At 41.0% G+C, this 27124-nt stretch overlaps 1 protein-coding gene across 1 annotated transcript in view; it reads left to right on the top strand.

Annotated features, from left to right (window-relative positions):
• Positions 1-27124, top strand: part of USP13 (ubiquitin specific peptidase 13) — a 128435-nt gene that overhangs the window by 14684 nt on the left and 86627 nt on the right. The window contains exons 2-4 of the mRNA XM_082654287.1: positions 9022-9147; positions 15480-15540; positions 24852-24973. Of these exons, the coding sequence (XP_082510413.1) occupies positions 9022-9147; positions 15480-15540; positions 24852-24973 (309 nt within the window). The remainder of the gene's footprint in view (positions 1-9021; positions 9148-15479; positions 15541-24851; positions 24974-27124) is intronic.

Genomic DNA, 27124 nt, shown 5'->3' on the forward strand with positions numbered 1-27124 from the left:
GTGTGGGTCTTCCTGTTGCCAGAGTGATCTTTTTTTTTTTTTTTTAATAAATTTATTTATTTATTTATTTTTGGCTGCATTGGGTCTTCGTTACTGCATGCAGGCTTTTCTCTAGTTGGGGCAAGCGGGGGCTACTCTTCGTTGTGGTGTGCGGGCTTCTCATTGCAGTGGCTTCTCTTGTTGTGGAGCACGGACTCTAGGCACACAGGCTTCAGTAGTTGTGGCTCGTGGGCTCTAAGCGCAGGCTCAGTAGTTGTGGTGCACGGGCTTAGTTGCTCCATGGCGTGTGGGCTCTTCCCGGACCAGGGCTCTAACCCGTGTCCCCTGCATTGGCAGGTGGATTCTTAACCGCTGCGCCACCGGGGAAGTCCCAGAGTGATCTTTAAAAATGTAGATCAGATTGTGGCGCTTCTCATCTGGGGACCCTCCAGTGGTTTTGCATCCTGCACTTCTCCTGCCTCTGCAGACCTCTCCTCCCTCTCCCTCAACTCCAGCACCCTGAGTTTCTTTCTGTCATTTGAGGACATAGCCAGGCTTTTCCTGGAGTTGTGGCTTTTGTACATGCTTTTTCATCTAGAGAGGGTTCTCTTTCCACTTTGCTTGCCTGGTCCCTCATCCTGAGATCTAGCCCTCCTGGAGAGCCCCCCATGCTCCACCCCCATCACACTGTATCAAGACCCCAACTCCCTGGTCTCCACCCTCAGGCTCCTCTATCACTCTTATCTCTGCCGGAAATTATCTTTTATGTCTCTTTCTGTTTATTTTCTGTCTCTCCTTGCTAGGATGTAAATGTTATCAGGACACCAAGCTTGCTTGTCTCTCTCTCTGCTGAATAAACTTCCTGCCCCACATCCCCCCGCCCCCCTTCTGTTGCCCCCGGAGAAGACATCACAGCCTCATTCTCTCTCATCGCTTCTTTTCCAGACTCCGCACAGACCATCCCCGCCTGTAAACTTAGATGGCATCCGACTGGGGTACAGTGTCCTTGATTAGCTTCATTTTTCTCAGTTGTAATCACATTCTTGTCTGCCTTCCTAATCACCTCTCTTTTACTTGTGTGTTCCCACGTTTCCTTAGCTACTCATTTCGAGATAATCTCTTAGTTATTTCAAACTACACTTTTACTTGGAGCAGCGAGAATATCCAGACCCTTAAAGCTGTGAAGTTGTGAAAGCCTAAGGAAAGCTTGGTTTAAGAAAAGGAAACATTTGAATGACTGCCTGTTCCATTCCACATATATTTTTGGATTCTAAATACTTTCAGTTAAGAAAAATATTATTGTTTTTATTAATAGAAAGTGAATCCATGTTCCTAAAGAAAAATTAGAAAATGCCAAAAGACTATGTGAAGAAAAAAAAAATCACACCTTATTTCCCGATGCTGTTACGACATCCTGTGCCGTGGAGCGTGTACATGTTGTGTATATTACATCGTACACACTCTTTTGTTATTTGCTTTTTTCATTCAAAAATACTATGTACAGTTTTTCCTATTAGTAAATACTCATCCCAAGTCAATTTTAAATGGCTGAAAAAGTGTTACGTTTCATGGATGTACCGTAAATTACTAAGTAAATCTGTTCTTGAGCATGGGGGTTAGTTCTTTTCACTATTATAAGCAGTTATTTTAGTTCATTTCTTTTCTCTCTTTTTTTTTAAATAATCAGTGTTCTAGGAAATACTGCGTTCTTGTCCCTTTTGTTGTCTCCCTCGTGCATGGGTGTGTGTGTCATGGATTTGTTGTGACTCCATCTACCTACATCATGTTTCTCTTTGAGGCAATGACCACTTGTTTTCCACACTGTTCTGATGTTATACAAACAAGGGTTACGCGGGACACTGTTTCCTGAGTGCGCAGCCCACACAGGCTCCCTCTCCCTTCCTGTTTCCCAGCGGAGGCTGGTCTCCAAGAACACGCTGTCGTAAACAAAGTTCTTCAAACACCTACTGATTGACAGTGTGGTGTATTTTTATTTAAAATGACTGTTCACTTGCTCCTCTGAAACATGTTGTAACCTTGACCTTTATATTCGCCAGTGTTTTAATATTCTTTTAAGTGGCAAGCAGTGTAAAACAAGGTGATTTTGTCCTTGATGTTACTTCTGAGTAGTATGCAGGGTCATCCAACATAAAGTAATAAGTGAATGGCTCTGTATCTGTATTGAAATGCATTGAACACTGGATTTAAACAATGCATGGGCTTCTAATGCTGCGCTTCTCTTTTACAGATTGATCGTGGGGTGGGAGAAGTTGACAGAGGGAATTGTTATGGAGCCTTGGAGAAGCCCTGAGTGGTATTTCTTGACTTCCTTGTAATTTCAGGTTTCGAAATCAAGTCTTGCATCTTGGTCACGTTTCCGTTCAGTGCATCATGTAAATGATAATTAGAATCTTCTTTAGCTAAGACCATGCAGAGAAGCACACACTGGTCATTCTGGGCTGGGTGGCCTCTGGAAGTAGGAGCCAGATAGGGTCCATGGTGGGAAGGGATTGTGGAGACAGCATTGCTGTCTTGAGGAACCATGTGAGGCTGGCTTGGTTATGGAAGGCAGGAGAGCTGGGACAGTGCATTTCTGGTGTCCATGTTGCTAAGAGCATGACTTTAGCCAAACAAACCTGAAAAGTGAGTATTCCTGCTGGTGCCTCAGTCTGTTTTTCTATGCCTGGCCATCGGTTTTCTTTTGATGATTCCCATTGTTTAGTTATGCCAAAGAGTTTAAATCGAGCCCGTGCTGTGCAGTGTATTTTAAATCCAGATCGGGAGGGCACTGAGGACCGGTTTGAGAGAGAGAGACTAAACTGTGTAACTAAGTGACAAATAACTACACAAAACTTGCAGTTCCATGTTTGTCCAGTCCTGCTCTGCACCGTTCAGGTACTGTTTTTGCAATTCAGTAATGAATGTGATACAATTTTCCTGCCCTCAACGAGCAAATGCATGCGTGGCTCAGCTTCTGAATGTGGTGACCCCAAATGAAGGAAGCTTGGGTTTCTCACAGCTGCAGATTTCAATGAACAAGATGCTAACAGTTGTGAAATGAAAGTGGGTTTGGTGTTAAGGACCATCAGCACAGGGGGATGAGCAGAGGGATGTGGGAATCGGTCATGGGCAGAGGCTGGCAGGTTGATAGATGGGTGTGGGACCTGGGCAGTGTCTGCAGATGTGCAGGCGGTAACATGTGCAGCTGATTTTGACATGGGCTGCTCTGAAGGCTTCAGGCCTGTCCTGGTCTCCCTGGGGGTCCTTGAAGAGATGCTTTCCTGACAGTGAGACTCTCAGAACTGGCAGTTCACCTAGCTCTAGACCAGGGCTACTTGAAGTGTGGTCAGCTGACTGGTGCCATGAGATAAGCACAAACATTGAGAGTAGGTGCTTAGAAATTTCTATAGCAACTTGACATTGAAGCCACATCCAAGTGCATCAGCAGTGGATTAGTTTGTTTGAACAGGATATAGACCCATTTGGGTTTTGTGGTGCTTACACATGTCAGTTCACACCTGGTTGGAGCTGAGAACTAGCCACGTGCAGTGGGACCACCAGGACCATGTATCTTTCCTTAATGAATAGAAGCAAAACAAAATACAAGACAAAGCGAAGCAACCTGGTCCTTCACGACAGTAGTGTGAGAAACACCACTCTAGACCAAGCACAAAGGTAATGGGAGGCGAGGCTGAGGACCCCCAAGGCAAGAACTTAAATAAGTATAAAACGGTTGATCTGTTCCAGTTTCATTTCAGGTTTTTGTCAGCGTACAGCCTCCCTTCCCCTCTCCCTTTTCTTCCTTGCCATCAGTATGTGTTCTTTTTCCATGAACATTATTTTTTGTATGTACATTATACACAATTCTATACATATTTTCTGTACGCAATTACACAGAATTCATACATTTGTCATTTTAAATAATGTTACAGTATTTGTTGTGTTTATATGTCTCAAGTTCTTAGTTCCTCTATTTGGGGCCATTGCTACTTTTTCCTATTATAAATAGTTCATCTGTGAATATTTTTGTACAAATTAGTTTTTTTCCCTCTCTCTTACTGTTGGGTTCCTGCGGTTATACTCAAAGGAGAAATACTGTGTCAAAGGTCACAGTTTTATTGCTCTCTAGAAGGGTGGAACCGATTTATATTGTGGGAGTAAATATACAGGTTTTCTCCGCGGCTTCAGGCTGTGTACTTTTTGCTAGTTTAGTAGGTGAATAATTGCCTCGAGATTGTTTTAATTGCTTACTTCAGGAGGTAGTGATGATGATTTGATTTTAGTATTTTCTTACAGTTAAAACTAAACGATCTTTAAAAAAACAACAGCGAGCTCTTACCAAGTTGAACCTGAATGTTGACATCTTGTATCAATAATTTTATCACTTTTTACATGGTTTGGATATAATCTTTTCTTCATTATACTTTACGTCTTATCTCATTCTGTTATTGTTGCTTTTCTGTTTGTTTCCTTATATTTTGTAATGCAAAACTTGTTCTTTAGTGTTTACATTTTTATACTCAACTACTCCATCTCTTTTGATATTATATATTTTCTTGGCCAGAAATTATTTTCCCCTTCACAAGTAGGATAAATATGCTATTCTGCTCTTTTTTCTAGTTTTTTAGATGCTTTTCTCCTGGATCTATCTGGACCTCGTTATAGTGTTTGGTGTAAGATATGTATCTAGATTAATTTTCTTCTATACTGCTGTGTAACTCTCCCAGTAACTTTTATTAGTGATTTCTACCCCCCTCCCCTTATTTTTGTGTATCTTGTGGTTTGACGTATATTAAGCAATTATCATAGAATGAATATATTTTTGGAATCTCCATTCTTATGCTACCGTTTGTTAAAAAATTAGCCCAATAGATATGAATTTTATTGTAATCTATTTTAGTAAACACTCTACCACTATTACTTGAAAAATGCATTAGTTTGTATTCTGCCCTCTTATTCTTTGAGCTACATTTCACTGTCAATTTGTACGGTTCTCTAACCTGCCTGGTTTCTTTTTTTAAAACATTTAAAATTTTAATTTTTTTCTAAAGACATATCACACCAAATCTTAAGACAAAAGACACTGGATATTAAGGAAGAGGTGGTTCATCCCCGTCTTTACCATCTAGCGCAGTTACTTTTTTCTTGTGTGTACTCTGCTAGCATTATTACAAAAACCAAGATGTGATCCTTGGTTTCTGCAGTTTTAGCAGTACTTATGCAAGAAGGTCCTTCCTGATTTCTTGGCTGCACTATTGGCCACATGAAGGCAAGTGCTTTATAGTGCTTTCTGGGGCAGTGATCTTAGTGCGGGTGTGGGTGATCTATGAGAGGATGAGGGTGAGGATTTGAAAACTCTTAAGAGTCAACTAGCTTAGCTCTGATCCCAGGCTATAAACCAGTCTCTGTGCTTTGGTCACAAAGGAATCTGGTTGAGATGTGTCAGCACAGACTTGTCATCACTAGTGAGAGAAGCCACTCAGAGCACATGGCATGGAGTATTGATTTTGTATGTGAAAGAGTCTTATAGGACCAATATTTAGACAATAATGAGGCAAGAGGGAAGAAAGTGTAGATCATTAGACTGGGGTGTTTTGTTCTATATGGGGTAGCTTTTAAAAGGGTTTTCCTGTCTCAGTGTGTCTTGAATTTTTAGAACTTCTGGGAAGTCCCTTGGGCAGTGCTTCCATCTCAGAGCCGCTAGAGAGGGGCATATGCTGTTTCCGAGGCCAGCCCATATGTGGGATGGAAGATGTCCTTGGATGTTTGTAATAGAATCCTTCGCGATGTGGGGTCATCTATGAATGCCAAAGCATTTTTTTCTTTGATTATGGACTTTGTGACAATATCAAGTGACTCCAGAGATTTGAGATTGAATGTTTGGCATATTAAATTTTTATCAAATTCCCTAATAAGTAAAAAATTCTTGGCAATGAAGTTAGCAAAGATTGTATGATTATTTTAGTGACTATATACTCTCGCATCACATAGCTATTCTATATTTTTCTTCAGAAAAATGCTATGCTTGAATGTTTTTCTTCTGCTGCTTGCTAATTTCTTGCTTCTCCCACTAGTTGCCTACTACATTTTCTGACAGATTAATATTTGTTATCGCCAGCCTGTGTGGCTGTCAGGCTCACTTTTTTCTTCCTTCTGCTTCTCCCCCCAATTATAAAATACTTGTGGTAATAGGAGATACACGTAGCACACAGACCTTTTAGCTCGTAATAAATAATTATCGATGTTTATGTAATAATTTATAGCATGGAGGGTGTTTCATCACCTTTGAACTTCACGAAACCTTGGAAATTATTGCTAAAGCCATGTTTATTGAGGAAAATACTGAAGCCCAGAGACTATCTGACAAGCTGTTTAGGCAACAGAGCTAAGTAGTGGCAGTGTAGGACCTCTGCTTACAAATCTCATATTTCCCCCATTATATCTTCTGGTTTGAGTTCTTTTTGATCGAATTACATTTTGTTGGAAGAGAATGGAAGTGTTGTTCTTTTTTATTTAAATCACACTATGGGATGATCAATTTAATGGGCTTAATGAATAGCTGACCATTATAATGATGCAATATTTTTTTCTTAAGGATTATGACTATGCAAAAGAATATGTTTATTTAAAAAATCTTTTGAAAATATTTATCTAATCTGTTGATCAGGTGAATGTAATGTGTTGCCCCTAGTTGAAGAACTTCTCTAATTTTATTCTAGTGATGTCATTTTTTTTGGCTGCGTTTGGTCTTCGTTGCTGTGCGCGGGTTTTCTCTAGTTGTGGCGATCGGGAGCTACTTTTTATTGCGGTGCGTGGGCTTCTCATTGCGGTGGCTTCTCTTGTTGCAGAGCACGGGCTCTAGGTGTGTGGACTTCAGTAGTCGTGGCTCACGGGCTTAGTTGCTCTGCGGCATGTGGGATCTTCCCGGACCAGGGCTCAAACCCTTGTCCCCTGCATTGGCAGGAGGATTCTTAACCACTGTGCCACCAGGGAAGCCCCTGTTATAATGTTCTTGTTGTGACAAGCCTTCTTTATGTCTGGCTTATAAATCATAGATACGATGTTGGAAAATTTTATTTGAAATTAAAAAAAATAAACAATCTTGAGTTATTGGAACTTTAAAAATTATTTTTCATATATTTGTAATGAGCATCAGTGTCTGTTTTTGATACTGTAATTTGTGCTTTACTAAAATTCATTGTAAGGAATTTTGGTAGGTGTTTGTTGGCAAATTCTAACAGGTATTTAAAATTTTTGTTTTTTAAAGAATTATTTGGAGGGGTGAGACTAATAGGATCATAATAAAAATCCATTTCCATTGAGGAAAGGATGGCTAATTGTATAGGCTAAGTTTATGGAGAAGCACATTAAGCAAAGTGAGAGAAAAGGAGAGAGGAAATTGGGATAGAAAAGTATCTTATTTATTTATTTAAGCCATGTCTTGGGGCTTGTGGGATCTTAGTTCCCCGACCAGGGAGACTGGGGATGGAACCCGGGCCCCCTGCGGTGTAAACGCGAAGTCTTAACCACTGGACCTCCAGGGAAGTCCTGAAAATCAAGTATTTTAAATGTGAACAATATCCTTGCCTGTTCATTGTAGCAGTATGTCTATAACTAAATAATATTTGAAGTATGGCAGAGAGGGATAAAAGAGAAATAGATTCAAATTTAATTCTGACACTTCTAAGCTGTGTGAACTTGGGCAAGTGACTTATCAGTTTTTTTTTAAACTATAAAATAGAAGTAATACTAGCAGCTTGCAGTATTGTTGGGATTAGAAATAATATGTGCAAAGCACCTGGCACATATCAGGCATGTAATAATTTGAGGACTCCATCTTTTATTATTTACTTATTATGTTATTATTTATTTCTTGAATTGTTATTTATTAATGGGTACCGTCAAATATGCATCACCAAAGGAAGGGAACAATATCTTTGAAGCATCCTGTCCTGCTAAAAGGATAGAAAGACTGTATGTTCTGGAGACTTGCAGTGACCAATGAGGAAGAACGATGATGAACCATTGAACTGATGGTCGTTACATAGAGAACAGACTTGTGGTTGCCAAGGGGGAGGGGTTGGGGGAGGGAAGGATTGGGAATTTGGGATTAGCAGATACAAACTATTATATATAGGATGGATAGACAACAAGGTGTACTGTATAGCACAAGGAACTATAATCAATATCATGATTAACCATAATGGAAAAGCATATGAAAAAGAATATATATATGTATAACTGAATCACTTTTTAAAAAAATAAATTTATTTATTTATTTATTTTTGGCTGCATTGGGTCTTCGTTGCTGCACGCAGGCTTTCTTTAGTTGCAGAGTGGGGGCTACTCTTCGTAGTGCACGGGCTTCTCATTGCGGTGGCTTCTCTTGTTGCGGAGCATGGGCTCTAGGCATGTGGGCTTCAGTAGTTGTGGCACACAGCCTTCAGTAGTTGTGGCACGCAGGCTTTAGTAGCTGTGGCTTGCAGGCTCTAGAGGGCAGGCTCCGTAGTCATGGCGCACGGGCTTAGTTGCTCTGCAGCACGTGGGATCTTCCCGGACCAGGACTTGAACCCATGTCCCTTGCATTGGCAGGCGGATTCTTAACCACTGCTCCACCAGGGAAGCCCTGAATCACTTTGCTGTACAGCAGAAATTAACACAACACTGTAACTCAACTATACCTCAATAAAAGTAAAAAAATAACATTATTTTATGAAGTGACGGTCGTTGGATCAGTTGCCAACGTTCTTCTATCCGTGATTGTCCCTTACCCCAGTTTGGAGAGTCAGGCAGGCATGTTTATTTCCCAAGGCCTCTGAGTATCTGCTTGCCTGTGAGACCGTGCTCAGCTGTCTGGGAGCACCGGGAACCCAGGGTTGTGGCGGGAGCTGCCTCTGGGTGACCGTGAGCCCTCGGAGGTCACTGGAGATGACTACGATGGCCAGACTTTGTGTTCATTGTTTGTCATCATTTGCCTTCCTTCCCCTTCCCTTTTTCTGTGTCTAGACTACTTGACTAATGTAACCTGTCTCTTTCTTCTAGAATTCTGAAGGTGGACTCTATGTATGCATGAATACATTTTTGGCCTTTGGAAGGGAGCATGTGGAAAGACATTTTCGAAAAACTGGACAGAGTGTCTACATGTACCTGAAGAGACACGTGCGTGAGGTGAGGTGCACACTTTGGGAGAACTGGCCTTGACATCTTCCCCGTAACGTTGTCTTAGTGGGGTTCATCACATGGAGATTTTACTATGCCCACATAACTTCTCATTCTCTTGGATGATAGGAAACAAAACTAGCACTGTTGGCAGAAATTCATAGACTTCTCAAACCTTAACTTAACCAGTTCTATGTTTCTCTTCCTCTAAGCCTCTGATCGGAGTTGTTAAAAAAGACATGGGTTGCTGATGGAAAAAAAAATCAAGTCAAAAAGTACAGAAAATAATGCCAGAAACACTCATGGATAAAAAAATCAGAAATAAAAAAAAATACTTGGATATTTTTGCTTCAGATTTTTTTTTTTTTTTTTTTTTTTAGTGAGAGAGCTTTCCTAAAAGTTCAAGTCCCTTTTGGTCCCCTCCATCCGCAGAAGTAACCTCTGTTGTGAATTTGCTGTTTCTCATTCCCATGCCTGTCATTATATTTTATTTAGTTGTGGGTATTCATGAGCAATATATAGTATGACTTTTTGTGTTTTAAAGATACAGGTAAATATTATCGTACTGCTACCTGTAATTCTGCCTGGAGCTCTCCCCTTCAACAGAATCTATCCATGTTTCGATGCATCCGGATATACTTAATTCATTTCAATAGTTGTTTGGTGTTCCGTCTTATGAGTACCTGGTCATTTATTATTCTGTTCTCCCATTGATGAAAACATTTAGATTGTTTCCTTTTTTTTTTCTTCCACAAACTATGTACCAATGAACATTTTTATACATTTCTCTTGGGGGAACGTGTGCAAGATTTCTTTCAGAAATGAATCTAGAAGTGGCGGTGTTGGCTCACGAGTGTGCTTCCTTTCCTTTTTACTGGTTATTGCTAAATCCCTCCCTGGAGTGGTTGCACCAATGTACACTCCAGTCTGCCATGATTATGAGTGTTTCCCCACACCCTCACCAGTGCTTGGTCAGACTTCTGATTTTTGCCAATCGAATGGTTGTAAAGTGGCATCTAAATATTTGGCATTTCCTCCTGTGAGGGTTGAAGGTCTTTTCATCCGTTTATTAGCCAGTCTCCTTTTCTCTTCTCTGACTTGCCTATTATATTTTTGGCCTATTTCTCCATGGGTTTATCTTTTTCTTAAAAGTTTGGTTAGTTCTTTTTACATTCTGGATACCAAAAATTTGTGTTATATACAAAATTTTCTTATGGTCTGTGGCTTGTCTTTTTACTTCATTTATGAATTACATTGTAGAACACAAGTTTTGAATTTTCATCTATTTAGATTTATTAACCTTTTATGAGTTGTGCTTTTTGTAGCTTGTCTAGGAAATTGTTTCCCAACTCAAGATCATAGAGATATTTCTTCTAATACTTTTTTTTAAAGAAGTGTGTGTGTGTGTGTGTGAGAGAGAGAGAGAGAGAGAGAGGGAGGGAGGGAGGGAGGGAGGGAGAGAAAGAGAGAGACTGTGAATGTTTTAATGTTTTAACATTTTAGGTCTTTAATTCATCTATAATCTATTTTTATAATTGCGTCAAGTGTGGGAATCTGCTTCTTCCCCCCCCGTATTGATGACCAGTTGTCCCACTATTACTGGAGGGGTGCAACCTTTTCCGATGATTTATAGTGACACTTAAAACAAATATTTTAACTTGCTGTTCACACTTGGGTCTGCTTGGGGGTTCTCAGTTGTGTTCTGTTGCTCTTATTTGTCTGTCTCTGTGTTGGTGCCTCAAGTGTTGATATCTAGGAGTGCAAGCACTTTTTCCATGTTCATTTTTTCCCTAGAAATTTCCTGGATTTGGAAGTTTATTTTTCCGTATGGATTTTGGAATCAGTTCATCTAGTTAAAAAAATCCTGTTGAGATTTTGATAGTGATCACATTGAATCTGTAGACTGAGCTATAGTCTATATCATTGTCTAAGCTCCGTGAGGGCAGGGAGTCTGGTCTGTCTTGTTCACCTCTGTGTCCTCAGCACTCAGTAGGGCCCAGCACATAGTAAGTGCTTCATAAATATTAACTGAATGACTGTTCAACATGGCATACCTCTCTATTGATTCAGGTCTCTTTTATGTCCTTCAAAAATATTTTGTAATTTTCAGTAAAGGAGCTTTTATTTTTGTTAGATTTTTTTAAGGTACCCTATAATTTTTGTAACTACTGTTACTGCTTTTTTATCTTTTCATGTATTTTAATTAGTTACTCATGTTGTTTGGAGATATTAATTTTCAAATATTGATTTTATATTTAGCAATACTGTTCAATTTTCACTTTAGTCCTAATAGTTTGTAGACTATCTTGGATATTCTATATAGTCAATGCTGATTTGAAGTTCATCTGATCTCTCACCCCAGCCTACCTAATATGTTCTCTGTTTAAGTTCTGGACAAGGAGAGATCCCCAAATTGGACAGTGGGGAGAGTAGGAGGAAGAGGAGGAAGAAAGACCAGCAGATCAGATAGGTTATAAACTGAATGATTAGCTTTACAGTAAGCTAACGTTGGCCTAATACTGTATGATCTACATTCACTACTCCTGTTAGGTGGGACATAGCAATTCTGATAAAGTTTGCTTTGTATCATCTGTCTTAGTGTAAAATGATGAAGTTTTAGGAAACTGAGGGAAAAAAAATGAAGCTGAGGCCCAGAGACTTGAAATAACTTGCTCAGGGTCGCAAAGCTAGTGGCAGAATTACAGAATGCAGTTAGCTCTGCCTCTGAAATCTTTTTTTTTTTTTTTTTTTGCGGTACGCGGGCCTCTCACTGCTGTGGCTTCTCCCGTTGCGGAGCACAGGCTCCGGACACGCAGGCTCAGTGTCCATGGCTCACGGGCCCAGCCGCTCTGCAGTGTGTGGGATCTTCCCGGACCAGGGCACGAACCCGTGTCCCTGCATCGGCAGGCGGACTCTCAACCACTGCACCACCAGGGAAGCCCTGCCTCTGAAATTTTAAGTTAAATATTTCGCTCTCTGACCACAACCCTCTCTCATTTTAGCTCTTTCACTCATTTATGTCTATTTTGATCTGTTTCACCCGCTTCTCAGGATCCATGACTTTAAACATTCTCCTATCACCAGTACCCTCACCTTGTCGTGCCTCCTTACTGTGCTTCAGAACCCCAGCCAGTCCATCATCAGTATCATCCTCTGTTTCCATGGATGCACCACTAGGGATCCCGCACACACTGCCATGGGGTTTGGGACCATGTCAAATTCCTGGCCTTCTCCCTGCGGCTGGGCCCTCTCACCGCCCAGCAAATCTAGCCTGTTCCCCCTCCCACTCCAAACTTTGGACGCTTTTTGCAAGACTTTACCTGTCATTCTCAGAAAACGATCGGACTTGTACTTTCCAGAGGAAACAGGGACCCCTGGACAGGAACTCCCTGAGCTCCTGCCTTGCCTCCTGGGAACTCATCCACAGTGGTTCCACTTTTGTTTCCTCCCATGTCAGCACACCTCACACGTTTCCACACATCTCAGAGAGAAGCTGTGTTCTTTCTGTCCTTGTGGTCCCTTTCCTCCTGCCTCGGAACCTTCGTTAACTCCACTCCCTCTTACACCTCCAACATCTCCCTCTTCTGGATTTCTTCTCCCACCTTAAAAAAGAGCACAACACAGAACTCTAATTTGAGTCCTCTTTCAGTCACCCCATCCTTCAATGAAAGCTTTAAAGCTTTTCTGTTTTCACCATCTTCACTACACCCTCTAGAATTCAAGATGGCTTGAATTCTAGAGACTTAGACCTCCTTTGGATTCTGCTTTCATTCCATGGCAGGTTGGTAACCAAGTCCCGTTATCTGGGCCTCCCAAACAGCTTGGAAGTCCATCCTGACCTCTTCATCCCTCCTGTTCTTGTCTGAGTGCTCATTATGCCTTAAAAGGGCTAGTGCTGTAGCTTCCTGACTAATGTTCCTTCCTTCATACTTGCCACCTTCAATCCCACCCAGTCTGCATGCTGCACCCAGAGCCATCTTTTCAAATGCATATACCCATGCGTCTGTGGCACGCTGAAGCTTAAATCTCGTATGTCTTTCTCTTTGTTGCAGGATGAAGTCCAAACCCTTTTGCATGTGATTACAAGGCCTTCCATGATCTGACCCCTGGAACCTTTCTAACCCTCCCTCTTATTCCACCAGCTCTGTGCTCTAGACATAGCAAACCACTTCTCCTTTCTGGAACACATCATGATTTCAGGCCTTTGTACGTGCTGTTTTCTTTTTTGGGGGATGCCCTACTTCTACTCCCCATTCCTTTTTTTTTTTTTTTTTTGCGGTACGCAGGCCTCTCACTGTTGTGGCCTCTCCCGTTGCAGAGCACGGGCTCCGGATGTGCAGGCTCAGCGGCCATGGCTCACAGGCCCAGCCGCTCCGTGGCATGTGGGATCTTCCCGGACCAGGGCACAAACCCGCACCCCCCGCATCGGCAGACGGACTCTCAACCACTGCGCCACCAGGGAAGCCCCCCACATTCCTTTTTTACCTGTTGTATTCCCTGTGGTCAGCATATCCATATATCTATCCATCATCCACCCACCCATCCATTATCCATCCATCCATCCATCCATCCATCCATCCAACCAACCAACACGTATTAACAGAGCAGCTGCTATATGCCAGGACTGCTGCTCTTCTTACCTCACCAACCCTGCCCATACCCTCCATCCCCAGAAGAACTATCATTTCTTCCTTATGATATGATCCTCACCTCTCTGAACACTCACCAGAATCCGTTCTGTGCTCTTTGTTTGCATCATGTTCCCCTCCTATTGCTGGTGAGCTCCTCAGGGGTTGGAGCATGTCTTCACTCACTTTGCAGCCTGAGTTCCAGCACAGAGCCTGACAGTCACGTCTGCTGACTGAGGAGTTCCAGTTTCTCAAACCCTGTCGATTTCTAGTGGTGACTGATGCAGGGACAGAGATGATGGTCTTTTGAAGGAAGACCTGGTAGTTGTGGGGTTTTTTTTCCTGAAAGGAAGTGGATCTAATCCGAGTCTGAGGTGTGACTGTCTCGTCTGGGGAGAGCCTCATGGTCCAGCAGGTCTCCCTGCAGCTCCTCTTCTCCTTTCTCCCCTCACTGTCATGCAGGAGTGGAGGGGACATTGAGGTTGGAACAAGTGAAAGGATGCCGTAAACTTCCATAGAGAGATTGCAAGTGACCTCCAGGATTGGTAAATGTGGATGGTTAAATATGCCTTTGGTGCAGGTTTTATCTCATCCTTTTTTGAGGCAGGTAAGTGGAGGGGAGAGGAGCAGAGGCTTTGAGATCTTGGAGGAGACAGATTCTAAGAGCGGTGACACGAATGTGGCATTAGTATTTGGAGACACATGATTTGGAGCTAAAGGGTTCAATAGTTTTGTATTCCTGAGATGTGAACTATAAACTTATAGTAGAAGCTGTAAAAACTTATTGTGAGAATCACAAAGATGAGTCCACTTTCAATGCGAAATAATAAAATGTGGGAAAGGAGACTTAAGACTGATAGGAGGGCAGACTAAAGAAGCAGCAAGGCCTTGGTGCTGCGATAACAGCGGCTGCTTGAAAAGATGCTGGGGTTTGACCCACACTGCGGTGTGTTAGAAACGTGCTCTTTTCTAATAACAGGAAGAACACGCAGTGTGGAAATAAGAGTTTTGGCCATTGAAACAAACATTTTAATAGCCCTGTTTGAGAGTAAAATTTCTTGTGCAAGTATCAGAAGGGTAATGAATGACTTCTTTTGCATAACCACTTGGTAGACGTTTATTTCATTGCTGCTGGGGACTTCCACCAGAGGTAGAGGATACATGGAGCATAGGATGGCAAACAGCCATCAGCTGGGGCTCCAAAAATGTGTAGGGCAGTTAGATTGAGGCTTATTAGGACCAGAATATCAGTGACTCTTTATTAATATTTATGAACTCTTTCAACAGTAGTAGTTGTGCACACCTAGGACCAAGCACAGGGGGCCCAGTGGGTAGCAGGGGAACAAGAGCCTCCCTCCTGGAGCTACCATTTCTCCAGAGTAGCTCCAGTCAGGGCATGGGCTCCAGCCTCTTGGGAGCCTGTGCTGATTTGAAGTTGAAGTGTCCACTTCACCTTGACCCTGGTTTCACTTCCCTTTCCAGAGGTGCTTTCTTGATAATTTGGTGAAAACATAATCAGGTAGAACAGTAGCATTGCCCTTCACTTACCTTCATGGACCTGCGTCAAGTTCCTGTTTATCCTGGAATCTCTAGTCCAAGTGAAATATTTCCTCTTGGCCTTTTATAAAAACAAGGAACCTCTGAGATTTTACCCCCACCCCCAATCATCTGTTCCATAGGCTGAATTTTAACAATCTCTTGTTTTCTTTTCAGAAGGTAAGAGGGGCATCTGGTGGAGCTTTACCCAAAAGGAGGAATTCCAAGATTTTTTTAGGTAATGTAAATAGTTATCAATAGTGTGCCTGGATTTTCTGTGTGTGTGTATGTGTGTGCATGTGCATGTTTGATTTGGAATAATAGGTTATTATTAGCAATAGGTTTATTAGCAATAGGTTTATTGCTCTACAATTTAAGGATGAGAGGAACCAATTTAACTCGAGATGATCTGTCTCCCCTTTATGTTTACCTGGTGGTGAAGAATGTTTACGGCACTCTTGTTGGGTTAGTGATTTGAAGCAATTATGCTGATAGTGACTGGAGAGAAATTGTGATTCTGTTTCTGGCCTCCTTTTTCATTGCCTTTAAAGAAGAGATAGTTTTTCTTTTTTTAATATTAGCCAAACTACAGGCTTTATTTGTATTTCACTATTTTTTTCTACTAATGAAATACTATTTCACTATTTTTTTGTTCTTCCAGGATCCCATGTTGTATTTGGTTGTCATGTTTCCTTAATCCTGTCTAATCTGTGATAGCTCCTCAGACTTTTTTTGTCTTTAATAATTGTGACACTTTTGAACAGTGCTGGCCAGTTGTTTTGCGGACTGTACCTCAATTTGGGTTTATCATGTTACTTCATGATAAGCCTGAGGAAGTGTATTTTTTGGCAAGAATACCACACAGGTATTGGGCCCTTCTCGGGGCCTGATATCAGGGGGCACATGAAGCTGAGCTGTCTTCACACTGGAGATGTTAACCTTGATTGCTTGGTCAGGTAGTGTCTGCTGGGTTTCTCCACTATGAGATTACAGTATAATTAATAAATATTTTGGGAGTGATACTTGGAGACTGTACTAATACTTGTTTTTCCTTAAAGTTTTGCCTACTAATTTTATCATCCATTAGTGGATCTTGCCTGTAGCAGTGATCACTGTGGTGTTTGCTTAATAGTGCTTTTCTGTTTCCCTCATTCAGAAGAGCCAGTTTTGCTCGTGCAAATACATACTGACTTCTATATCATGTACTCATGATCGTATTTCTTTTTTTATTTAATTACTTTTTATCGCCGTATAGTTGCTCTACAATATTGTGTTAGTTTCTACTGTACAGCAAAGTGATCATATTTCATATTAAACTTCTGATATGGTTTTCCTAGGAGAAAAAGTGGTTTGATAATTTTTGACCAAGCAAGTTTATATCTCTAAATGCCTAGGATTATTGTTTGGAAGGAATTTCAAAATTGTTTGCATATCAAATTTCATTTGATAAAGAAAATTTATACACATATATACATATGTGTGTATGTATGTGTATGTGTATCTATATGTATATCTATACATATAGATATGTGTGTATGTATGTGTGTGTGTATCTATATGTGTGTACACATACGTATGTGTATGTGTGTATATCTGTATGTACGTACATATACGTATATGTATGTGTATATATGTGTATGTGTGTACACACATACTCACATACGTATATAACTGAGAGTCTATTAGAGTCTGACAAAATGTACTCCAAATTGTTAATAGTAACTCTTTCCTGGTGGTAAAATTGAGGTGATTTTAGTTTTCTTTTTTTGCTTATCTGTATTTAAATTCTTTTTCTGTAATAAAAAGACACATTAATTATTTGACAATCAAAGCCACTGGAAACAGTCTTGGAGCTGAGTTTCCTTCCCACTTGGTTTCTCTGTTACCCGGCGCTGGGCCCACCCTTGCTGTCTTTGCTTCTGATTTTCAGCCCCTGGTTTTCTTTGTGAGGCTTATCTGCAGTTGGTTTTTCCACACAGGCCAGTCTTTCCCACTGCTTGTCATGGCTTTGGACCACAACCCAGATTAACCAACTAGACTCAGAGCAGCTTAGAATGAGCCAGAAAGCTGAAATGATTGAGTGCATTCTGATGTTTTGGTTATAAGCCTTCGGCTCCCTTCCACAACTAGAGATAATTGATTTCTTCTGAATTAAATGACATTCACTCTTAAATTAGCATGGCATTCTTGAATGTGGAAATAATTGAATATTTTGACCTACATTGTTATTTTTCATTATTTTCTTTGGTTGAATAAAGAAGTTAGCTGACCTCTTATCCTTTAACCTTTGTGTCTTTTTTTTAAAAAATAAATTAGCTGCTTTTCTTTTCTTTTTTAATTAATTAATTTTTTTGGCTGCATTAGGTCTCTGTTGCTGCCCTCAGGCTTTCTCTATTTGCGGAGAGTGGGGGCTACTCTTTGTTGCGGTGTGTGGGCTTCTCATTGTGGAGGCTTCTCTTGTTGCAGAGCATGGGCTCTAGGCGCACAGGCTTCAGTAGTTGTGGCATGCGGGCTCAGTAGTTGTGGCTTGCGGGCTCTAGAGAGCAGGCTCAGTAGTTGCTCCACGGCATGTGGGATCTTCCCAGACCAGGGAGTCAAACCCATGTCCCCTGCATTGGCAGGTGGATTCTTAACCACTGCGCCACCAGGGAAGTCCCTAACCTTTGTGTGTTTTACTCAAAAGACCCTGCAGTTTGATTTCTCTAGTGATCATACTGGTGGTAGCAGATATTGTCAAGTAATTGTTTTAAAAATTAATCCAAAGGTAAGCACTGAGGTTTTGTGCTTCATACTGTGTGGACCCCTCCATTGCTTCCTGGGAGAACTAGCCCACCCTTTCATTTCAGTTGGACTTTTTCTATAGGCTGCTCTCTGTGTTCTCTCAACATTTCATGTCTTAGAAAGCTGCAGGATCTGCCTAAAACTCACAGCCCAGCAAAAATGTTCTATTTGGACTGTACCACTTTTTAAAAAGTTTAAATTTGAATGCCATTGGCACTCTGGGGCTTGTCCTAGGCCCCAGTTCTCTCTATTGTTTTATACTCAGATGCATCACTAATTTATATTAGTAAGGATTAAGTTTTGCAAGCTCTGATTTATACCCCCTTGTAGCTCCCAGTAGCAGGCACTTTTCTCTTGCCACACTGATCACAGCTCTGTTTTCAAGGTGGTGTGACCTGTAAATTAATTTCAGTGAAGGACTGTATTAGAACTACCCTGATTTATGTAATTGGAAATGTAAAATATTGGTGAATTTTAATAAGGTAGATGTTTATTTCTCTCATTTCATATAGAGGATGTTGGGAAGCAACAAATCCAGGCTGATGTGATGGCCTCATGTTCATCAGGATCTAAGTTCTTCCCATATTTCTACTTCACCTTCTATCCTGTCCTGTAATTTCAAACCTCATGGTCACTTCATGGTCCAAAAATGGCTACTGGGACTCCAGCCATCACATCCCTGTTCTGGAAGGCAGGGAAGACAAAGGGGAAAGGACCAAAAAAAAAAATCTAATCTCCCAGGGGATTCAACTTCTTTTTGTCAGCCTTCTCATAGAATCCCATGCAACACTTCAGTTTACACTTCTCTGGTCATAACTTGGTCACATGACTATGCCGTGTGCTGCACAGGAGGCTGGAAAGTAAAGTCTCTTAACTGAATAAAGTGTGTTACTAAGGAGGAAAGGGAGAATGAATACTGGGAGGCAGCTAGTAGCCTCTGCCACAGTTTCCTTCCCTAAAAGGGACATTGGGTTATCTCTTCATGAAGAGGAGGAGAACTCTCTTGTAGCCTCTTTGTTTCTTTGACTACAAAGTACCTTTTCATTGCTATTGAGATGTAGTTATGATGACCCTTTATCCCCTTCACAAAACACATGCAGATGACTAATGCTTTTTCCTGGATAGAAGCTTTTTATCCCCTTTTACCTAATGACTTTGTGACTAATTCCTTTCCATTGGTTCAACAGTGATATTGAAACCATTGAATCATTTAGTTATGACCTTCAGTATTGATTTTATAAGGGAAACTGAGGCCATTAGCTGGTGCTGAATTGCTTACTCAAGTCTCCTGAGCCTCATTCTGCCCCGGCATTCAAGGCACTCGTCCTCCTGATTACTTTGATAGTCATCTAAGTGAAACCCCAGTTAAGGGATCCTTCCCTCAGGTCTAGCTTTTGCTGGTAATGTTTTTTAGAATCAACAATGACAACTCTTGGTAATTTTTGAATCATAGAAATTTTATGCTTCTTTTAGGATTTAGGATTTTAAAAATATTCTTTGAATACATAGCACATGAGCAAAGCTTAAAATTGAAAAGTTATAAGAGCTTCCATAATGAAAAGTAAGTTTTTTTCTCTCCCTTCCCTGTCTCCCAGCCACTTAGTTACTCTGCCCAGAGACAAATAATATTTTCTGCTTGTACATCCTTATATATGTTGCGTGTTCTTCCAGCAATAGTCTAGACATATACCATGCTTTTAGACTTTTTTCCTGTAGGCCATGGGGAGCCATTAACACTTTGGTTCCCAAAACTGTGTCCTGAGGCACTCCAGGTTGCCTCAACTAACTCACGGTAACTCACAGGATATTTTAACTCTTCAAGGGAACACAGTGATGCTTGAACATTGCATGAGAGATTAGCTTGATGTAGTCTCGCTACTAGGGTATCCTATACTCCTTTCAGTGACTTCATCTCTTTGTGAAGCTATTTTTTTTAGTGGTTTCTGTGGTAAAAGGCTAGTACTATGAAAATAAATGTGGAATGGGAAATAAGGGAGGCAGCGTCTAGTCTGATTCAAAGAGTAGTTCTGCAGTGCCTCACAGTTATACACGTCCCTTGTAAGGAATTACACTTATTTAAGAGTGAAATAAAACATTCATTTCCTTTCAATTTATGTGTATTGTCTTTTCAAATGGTTCCTAACTTATTAGAACATAAATACGTAATAAGTTGTTTGGACCGAACTACTAAATAAAAAGAACTATCAGGCATTTCTTTTGGTTTAGGACCAATTCTTGGTATTGTGCAAGAATTGCCTGGATGCTAAAGGGTGCTGTGAACTGGGAAATTGTGGGTAGCTCTGCAATAATGTTTTTAAGCTAGAAAGGGACACTATTAGGCTGTCTTTGACAAAGATAAGTTACAGCGATATGAAAGATTGTGAATTTTGGGAGTAGGCTGATAGAAAAGTTACTGTTTTATGAGATGGAAGGAGAGAAGGGGGAATGGAAGGGAGTCCGGGATCTTCAAAGAAATACCCCAGGACTTGTGATGTGATTCTGGTCTAATCTCGTATATTCTGTACACTAAAGCTACAAATGTGTGTAGTTGTGTAAAGACTAATAAATTTAATTAAAAATACCATCTTTGGTACGTCATAAAAGTGTTAAATGTTTAATTAAAAATACCGTATCTTTGGTACGTCATAAAAGTGTTAAGTGTAAATTGATGACCAATAAGGACCTGCTGTATAAAAAAATAAATAAAATAAAATTCAAAAAAAAGTGTTAAATGTTCACATTTTTATTGACTCCCCTACCGGCCCCCCCAACTTTCACAGACAGGAGTAAATGACTCAGTTCTTTCATGTCTGAAGACTGGGATGTCAAAGAGCTACTGCTAAACCTCAGAGAGCTTACATTCCACATTTTCGTCTTTAGCCTTGGTATTCATACTTGATAAAGAACAGGTTGAAAACAGAACATCTGTGGAAAGTTCCAGGAATGGGCCTGTTCAGAAAACTCATCTGCGCCTATAATGACCAGAAGTTTCAAGTAAACTCTATTTTGCTGTTTCCATCTGAAGTAGGTCATTAAGAACAGGGTCTGTGCTCAAGGAGCTGCCTCCGTACCTTCTCGTGAGCGCGAGCGGTTGGTCAGATTTCACGGCACTGCTGCAGCAGACTGCTCACCTCCAGCACACGAATTAATACCAATTCAGTCAGGCTGAGAGCACTCTGAGCCGGGCTTCACTGCCCTAGTTTGATTTAGGGATCCTTTCCTCCGCTGTGCTGCTTCAGAGTTCCTTCTTGGAATGGCTGTGGTCCCAGCCACTTCTCTCAAGTATCTGAGCAGATCAGTAAGTAGAGTTAAAGAAGAGGTATTTTAAAAAAAATTTTTTTATCTTTGTAAAAGGTCCCGTCCAGGTATTGCCAGTTAATAGTTCCCGTGGAAAGTAGCTGCTGGGAGAGGTTGGGGGGTGCTCGTTCTGCTGGTCCCTAGGCTACGGTTACTCTGTAGTTTCCGCAACTAGATGTTTTGGGGTGGTGAGACTCTAATTAGAGAAATTTGGAAATTGTAGATTTACATTTAGGATTGTGGGGTCATATATATGCAGGAGAAACCTTAGCTTTGTCCCTTAGATTCAGAGTGTAGGTTACCTCTGCTGACTTTTCCCTAAATTGGATTAAGGTTTTTGGGAACGATCATGGTCCCCTTCCATCCCAGTGAATTAAGAATAAAAATAAAAGTGAACTATAAGTGTAAGGAAGCCCAAGAAAGCTCTGCCTTCTTTCATGACAGTAAAGTCTTGCTTTTTTAAACACACATGAGTTACCAATTAAAAAAAACCAAAACCTGTAACAGCCCTTTGGGTGCTCTTGCTTTGCTGTTGTCCTTAAACACGCTGGTATTCTTAACTTCCTAGTCTCCTTTCCCAGATGTTTACTGAGTGTGTGGTGTGTGTTGGGCATTGTGCGGGGTCTAAGGATTTAGAAGGTGAATAAGACCCACTTCCTGCACTTAGAGCTTACAGTCTAGAAGCATTTGAAGTTCATATCTTCTCCACACTCAGATCACATAGAAGATCCCCCATGATATCCTGGTCCTCCTGAAACTGACCTCAGGATTGCTTTGGAGCTGGGCAACCAAAGGGAAGGGAGGGCACTTGTGCTTTTGTTAGTTGTCAGGAGCGTAGAGAAGAGATGATAGTGATGGCGAGGGTGATGGTAGGGGTGATGGCAGCTATCTGTGGAGCCCCTAACACCTACCAGATCTTAACTAGACCTTAAAACCTTATCTTCTTTAATCCTCTCAACAATCTTAGGGGGTAGATAATATTATCCATAGCCTACTTATGAGGAAAGTGAACTTGGAAAGAACTTGCCCAGGCTTCCGTAGCTGGTCAATGTCAGGGTGGGATTTTTTTTTTTGGCCTTAGTTTATCATTGTTTTTGGCCAGGTAAGTTTTTTTTTTTTTTTTTTTTTTTTTTTGCGGTACGCGAGCCTCTCACTGTTGTGGCCTCTCCCCTTGCGGAGCACAGGCTCCGGACGTGCAGGCTCAGCGGCCATGGCTCACGGGCCCAGCCGCTCTGCGGCATGTGGGATCTTCCTGGACCGGGGCATGAACCCGTGTCCCCTGCATCGGCAGGCAGACTCTCAACCACTGTGCCACCAGGGAAGCCCTGGCCAGGTAAGATTTGAATTAGCATTAAGTGCAGATGTTTTCTCTGGAAAAAAGACATTTAGATAATGTGTTATATGAGCTGACTGTGTACACAAAACCAAACGATTTATACTGTGGTTACTTAAAATCATTATACACAATATAATAAAGAAAAAATTAAGAATAAAGTTCATCCATTCATTCTTTTCTTTTTTTTTTTGGGCCGTGCTCTGCTGCTTGTGGGATCTTAGTTCCCTGACTAGGGATTGAACCCGCGCCCTTGGCAGTGAAAGCGTGGAGTCCTAACCATTGGACCGCCACGGAATTCCCCATTCATTATTTTCATTTGTTCAGATTTCCTTCGAATTTTTGTCTATGAACATTACTACAAAGTTGTCTTTTCAGTGAAGGTGAATTTTGTATTTTTAGCATTAACATGGCATAAACATTTCCATGTTTCTACATAGTCTAAAAAAATATCATTTAAGTAATATTCTAGTGGGTTCAACACCATTCCTTTTTTTTTTTTTTTTTTTTTTTTTTAAATATTTGGCTGCGCCGGGTCTTAGTTGTGGCATGCAGGGTTTTTAGTTGTGGCATTCAAGCTCTTGGTTGTGGCATGTGGGATCTAGTTCCCTGACCAGGGATCAAACCTGTGCCCCCTGCATTGGGAGTGTGGAGTCTTAGACACTGGACCACCAGGGAAATCCCAACATCATTCTCATTGAACACTTAGGTTATAATTTTTTAAAATGATGGGTATTGGGGCATTCAGATTTTTATAACATAGAATGTCTGTCTTTGAGTCGTTTTCTTTAAATAAATGCCTTTAGTTACTTCTTAAACTTTTAGACTCTTCTTTAACATTGCTTTTTGTCAAAATAACCTCTTATGGCTATCTAACAATGTTGTTTATTTTGGCATTTCTGATTCTTATTATTTAGAGTCCTTTATCAAAATGTGTAGGCTGCATTTTAGCTGTATCTCATTTTCCACTTAAAACTGCTCTCCCTTTGAGAATTTAAGAGCGGAATTGTACATAAAAAGATGCCAGGTTGAGGCATACAACAAGGTGGTAACAGAATCTAGATCCTTTGGTTCTCATCTGGCTGCTTCATCGCTTCATCTAGTAAAATAACTTTCTCCTGTTTATAGAGCCCATATTCGTGTGCCTGTTTGTGTGTGTGTGTGTGTGTGTGTGTGTGTGTGTGAGTGTGAGTAGAAGATGGCTCGAGAGCTGTTTGTCACCATAGTTCCAAATGTCTAAATATACAAACATGATCTGGGATTCTGGTATCCATGTGAATGCAAGGCTGAAATGTCCATGTAAATATTGTGACAGGACATTTCCTTGAACCTTTGCCTAACCTTTCCCAGAGATGAGCCAAGTAAAGAGGTGATGACTTGATAGATAACAGGCCAGACTTTCTTATTGAAAATTCTCCACCGCCTGAGGACAACAGGACCACTTATATTATGGGGTTTCCCCCTCTGGCTTACTAGGCAGTATTTCCACAACTCTTAGCAGGGAGGGAGAGGATGGGGGAGATAGAGACAGAGGGAGGGACATTGAGATTTTATTTTAAAATAATTGTTACCATTTATTAACAACCTGTTATGTGCCAGGTCTCTTGTTTACAATTTCTTATTTATTCTTCATATAAACTGTGTGAGATAAGTGTTATCTCCATTCTACAAATGAGGCCTGTGACTTGCCCAAAGAAACATTAAACTTTGGACCCGGAGTTGAACCTAGGTTTGTCTATTCTCAAACCCGTGTACTTTCTTCTGTTGTGTTGTAAGAAACATTCCAACCCATTCTTGTGAAATCAGGAGTCAGGTACTCGACAAATCATAATGACCAGCCTATTCCTTTAAACATCTCTAAGAATTGAACATCTAGCACAAATGTCTATTTTAACTGTAAAGCTTTATGATATGACTTAGTCTTCTTTATACATCTGTCCCTTGAAAATAAGTGTGTATAACTTAGGAAGGATGGAAAGGCCTCCTCTTCCTGGCTTGGGGCAGATGGATGGCTGAATTGTAAATGCCGTGCCCTTGGTTTGTCAGCCCTGTGGATATCTGGCTTTCCCAGTGAGTGCTGCCTTGGTGTGGAATATTCTTTCTTCACTTCGTGTTCTTTGTTTTTGTTTTCTCCTCAGATCTAGATACTGATGACGATTTAAATAGCGACGATTTTGAATATGAAGATGAAGCCAAACTTGTTATATTCCCAGACCACTATGAAATAGCACTACCAAATATTGAGGAGTTACCAGCCCTGGTCAGTGAGTGTGCACGGCTGCTAGCTAGATGCGCGTGACTCTCTGTGTCAGGTGTGTGTGCGTGTGCAGTGTGTGTGTGCTGGGCGGTGGGGAGGGCGGGGTGAATGAGAGAGGAGGGGAGGAAGGAGTAGGAACAGAAGCAAATCGCTTCTCCTCCGTGAAGAGGGCCTCGCAGGTTCTCTTTCAGTGACACTGGGCCGTATACCCTCTGCTGCCTGTTACTTCCAGTGCTGTTTGGGCTTCACTGCTCACTGGCCGGCCTGCTCCAGGTGGGCTGGCTTCTTTCCACCTGTGAATCACAGTCTGGTGCTTAGATTTTCAAATTGTGCCCCCGAGATGTGCAGGGACTGCTGGAGAGGGGTTGCCTTCTGATCAGGGACGCCTAAAATTTTTATCTCTTCTGCATGTTGGCCTTCCATGTAAAATTTTGTTTGGGAAACATAAAAGAATTCCACCGAGAAACAACAGCAACATGATTATGAAAATAACCCAATATGTACAAATCACAGGTCTCCAGGAGCTCTGTGATAATGTGTTCCTTTGAGGATGAAGACTGCTTTCTAGGTTTTAGAATTTAGCTTTAGTGGTGAGTTCTTTTCCCTTTCCTTCCCTTCTTTTTTGTGGAGCAACTTCTATCTTCCTGAACAACTTAAAGCTGGTGGCGGTGGTGTAAGGAAGTCAGTCTCCATTTTACTTTGATTCTCGAATCCTGTGGGGACCCAGACCATTTTCCTGCTCTTCCCTCATTTCCTGTATTGTCTCCGCCGCTCCATCCTTTCCTATGTTCCGTTTCCTTTCCTTTCCTCTTTTCTACTCGGTTGCATCCTGACTTCACAGAGCCTGGCTGCAGATAGCAGAGTTAGACATTCCAGTTCATTTTTTCCCTTCCTCAAGCTTTGCTAGAACCAAAGCCAGGTCTTTAGGTCCCTGATTCTTTCAGATGCTGTGTGACTCTGTCTACAGTCCCCTGCTCATGTGCCCCTGCCAAGAGGGGACGTTTGTGCTTGGGATTCCCATGTCATTAGGGGCCAGGTTGCCACCATTCAGCCTCTTTTGCCTCAGATTCTACTTTATACCTAAACATAAGACCATAGAAGTGAAAAATTTGTGTATTAAGCTATCGTAGCTCTTTCCTCTAATTATTTGATATAGCATATCTTTTTTAGTACCAAATGCATACGTTTTAGCAATGTGTACAGAATTAAATTACCTCCGCTTTCTCCAATTCCCTGTGTCACTCAAGTGGCTGTGATCAAGGACAAAATATATGATGGACAAAATGGTCTTACCCCGTGCCATTACTTGATAGTATATACTAAAGCTTATATCTGTATACAACGGACAGTTCTCACTGCCCTTGTTTAATATAACTCTTGAGTCTGCTGTCAAAAAAGAAGAAGCACATTGTGAATGAATGTCATGAGAAATGATTTTTCTCTCACTCCCTCATGAAGAAAAAGTCGTTACGTGAGAAAAGTTAATGAGAGCCTTTAAGTACTTTTCATTATTCTTATATTTAGAATATAATCCTAAGTGTGAACAGTTTTATAGAAAAGTGAAGTGTCACAGAAATCCATATCCAGCAATATATATTATAATTTTTAATACAGAGTCTTTTAGAATTAAGAAATACTTTAGGAATTAAAAAAAAGAGAGAATTGTTTGGAAGTTGAGGCGGGGAGATAGAAGGAAAAGCCTGATTTATCTGATGGTAACTGGTAAGATGTATCTATATAAAAGATGCTAGTTACTATAATTTCTTTTCATGCTTTTGCTACATTTTTGGTGTTTGATAATTCTTTTTCAGCTTTTAAATAACAAAAATTATTGAACTCACCCAACCAGGTGACTCTTCGTCATCTCTTGAGTTTCTCAGCACAAAAAAAAGAAATCAGTTTCAAATAGGTACTCTGTAGATTCTACCAGAAAGTTAAACTACCTCTTAGTGTTACAGGGGTCACAGAGACATAGTGTTTGGGACTCAGTAGAGATCTTACAGCCTGAAATCTAATGCCTCATTTTAGAGTCAGGAACTCAAGCCTTGGTGTGCTTGTAATTGGTTAGCAACTAGCTCCCTGGGGGCAAAGCCCTGCATTGTAATGTTTGCTGATTTCCATGGTGTAAATACTCCCATTTCAGGCTAACATGTC

Source organism: Grampus griseus (assembly GCF_964374135.1).
Source record: "Grampus griseus genome assembly, chromosome: 5".
Classification (NCBI taxonomy): domain Eukaryota; kingdom Metazoa; phylum Chordata; class Mammalia; order Artiodactyla; family Delphinidae; genus Grampus; species Grampus griseus.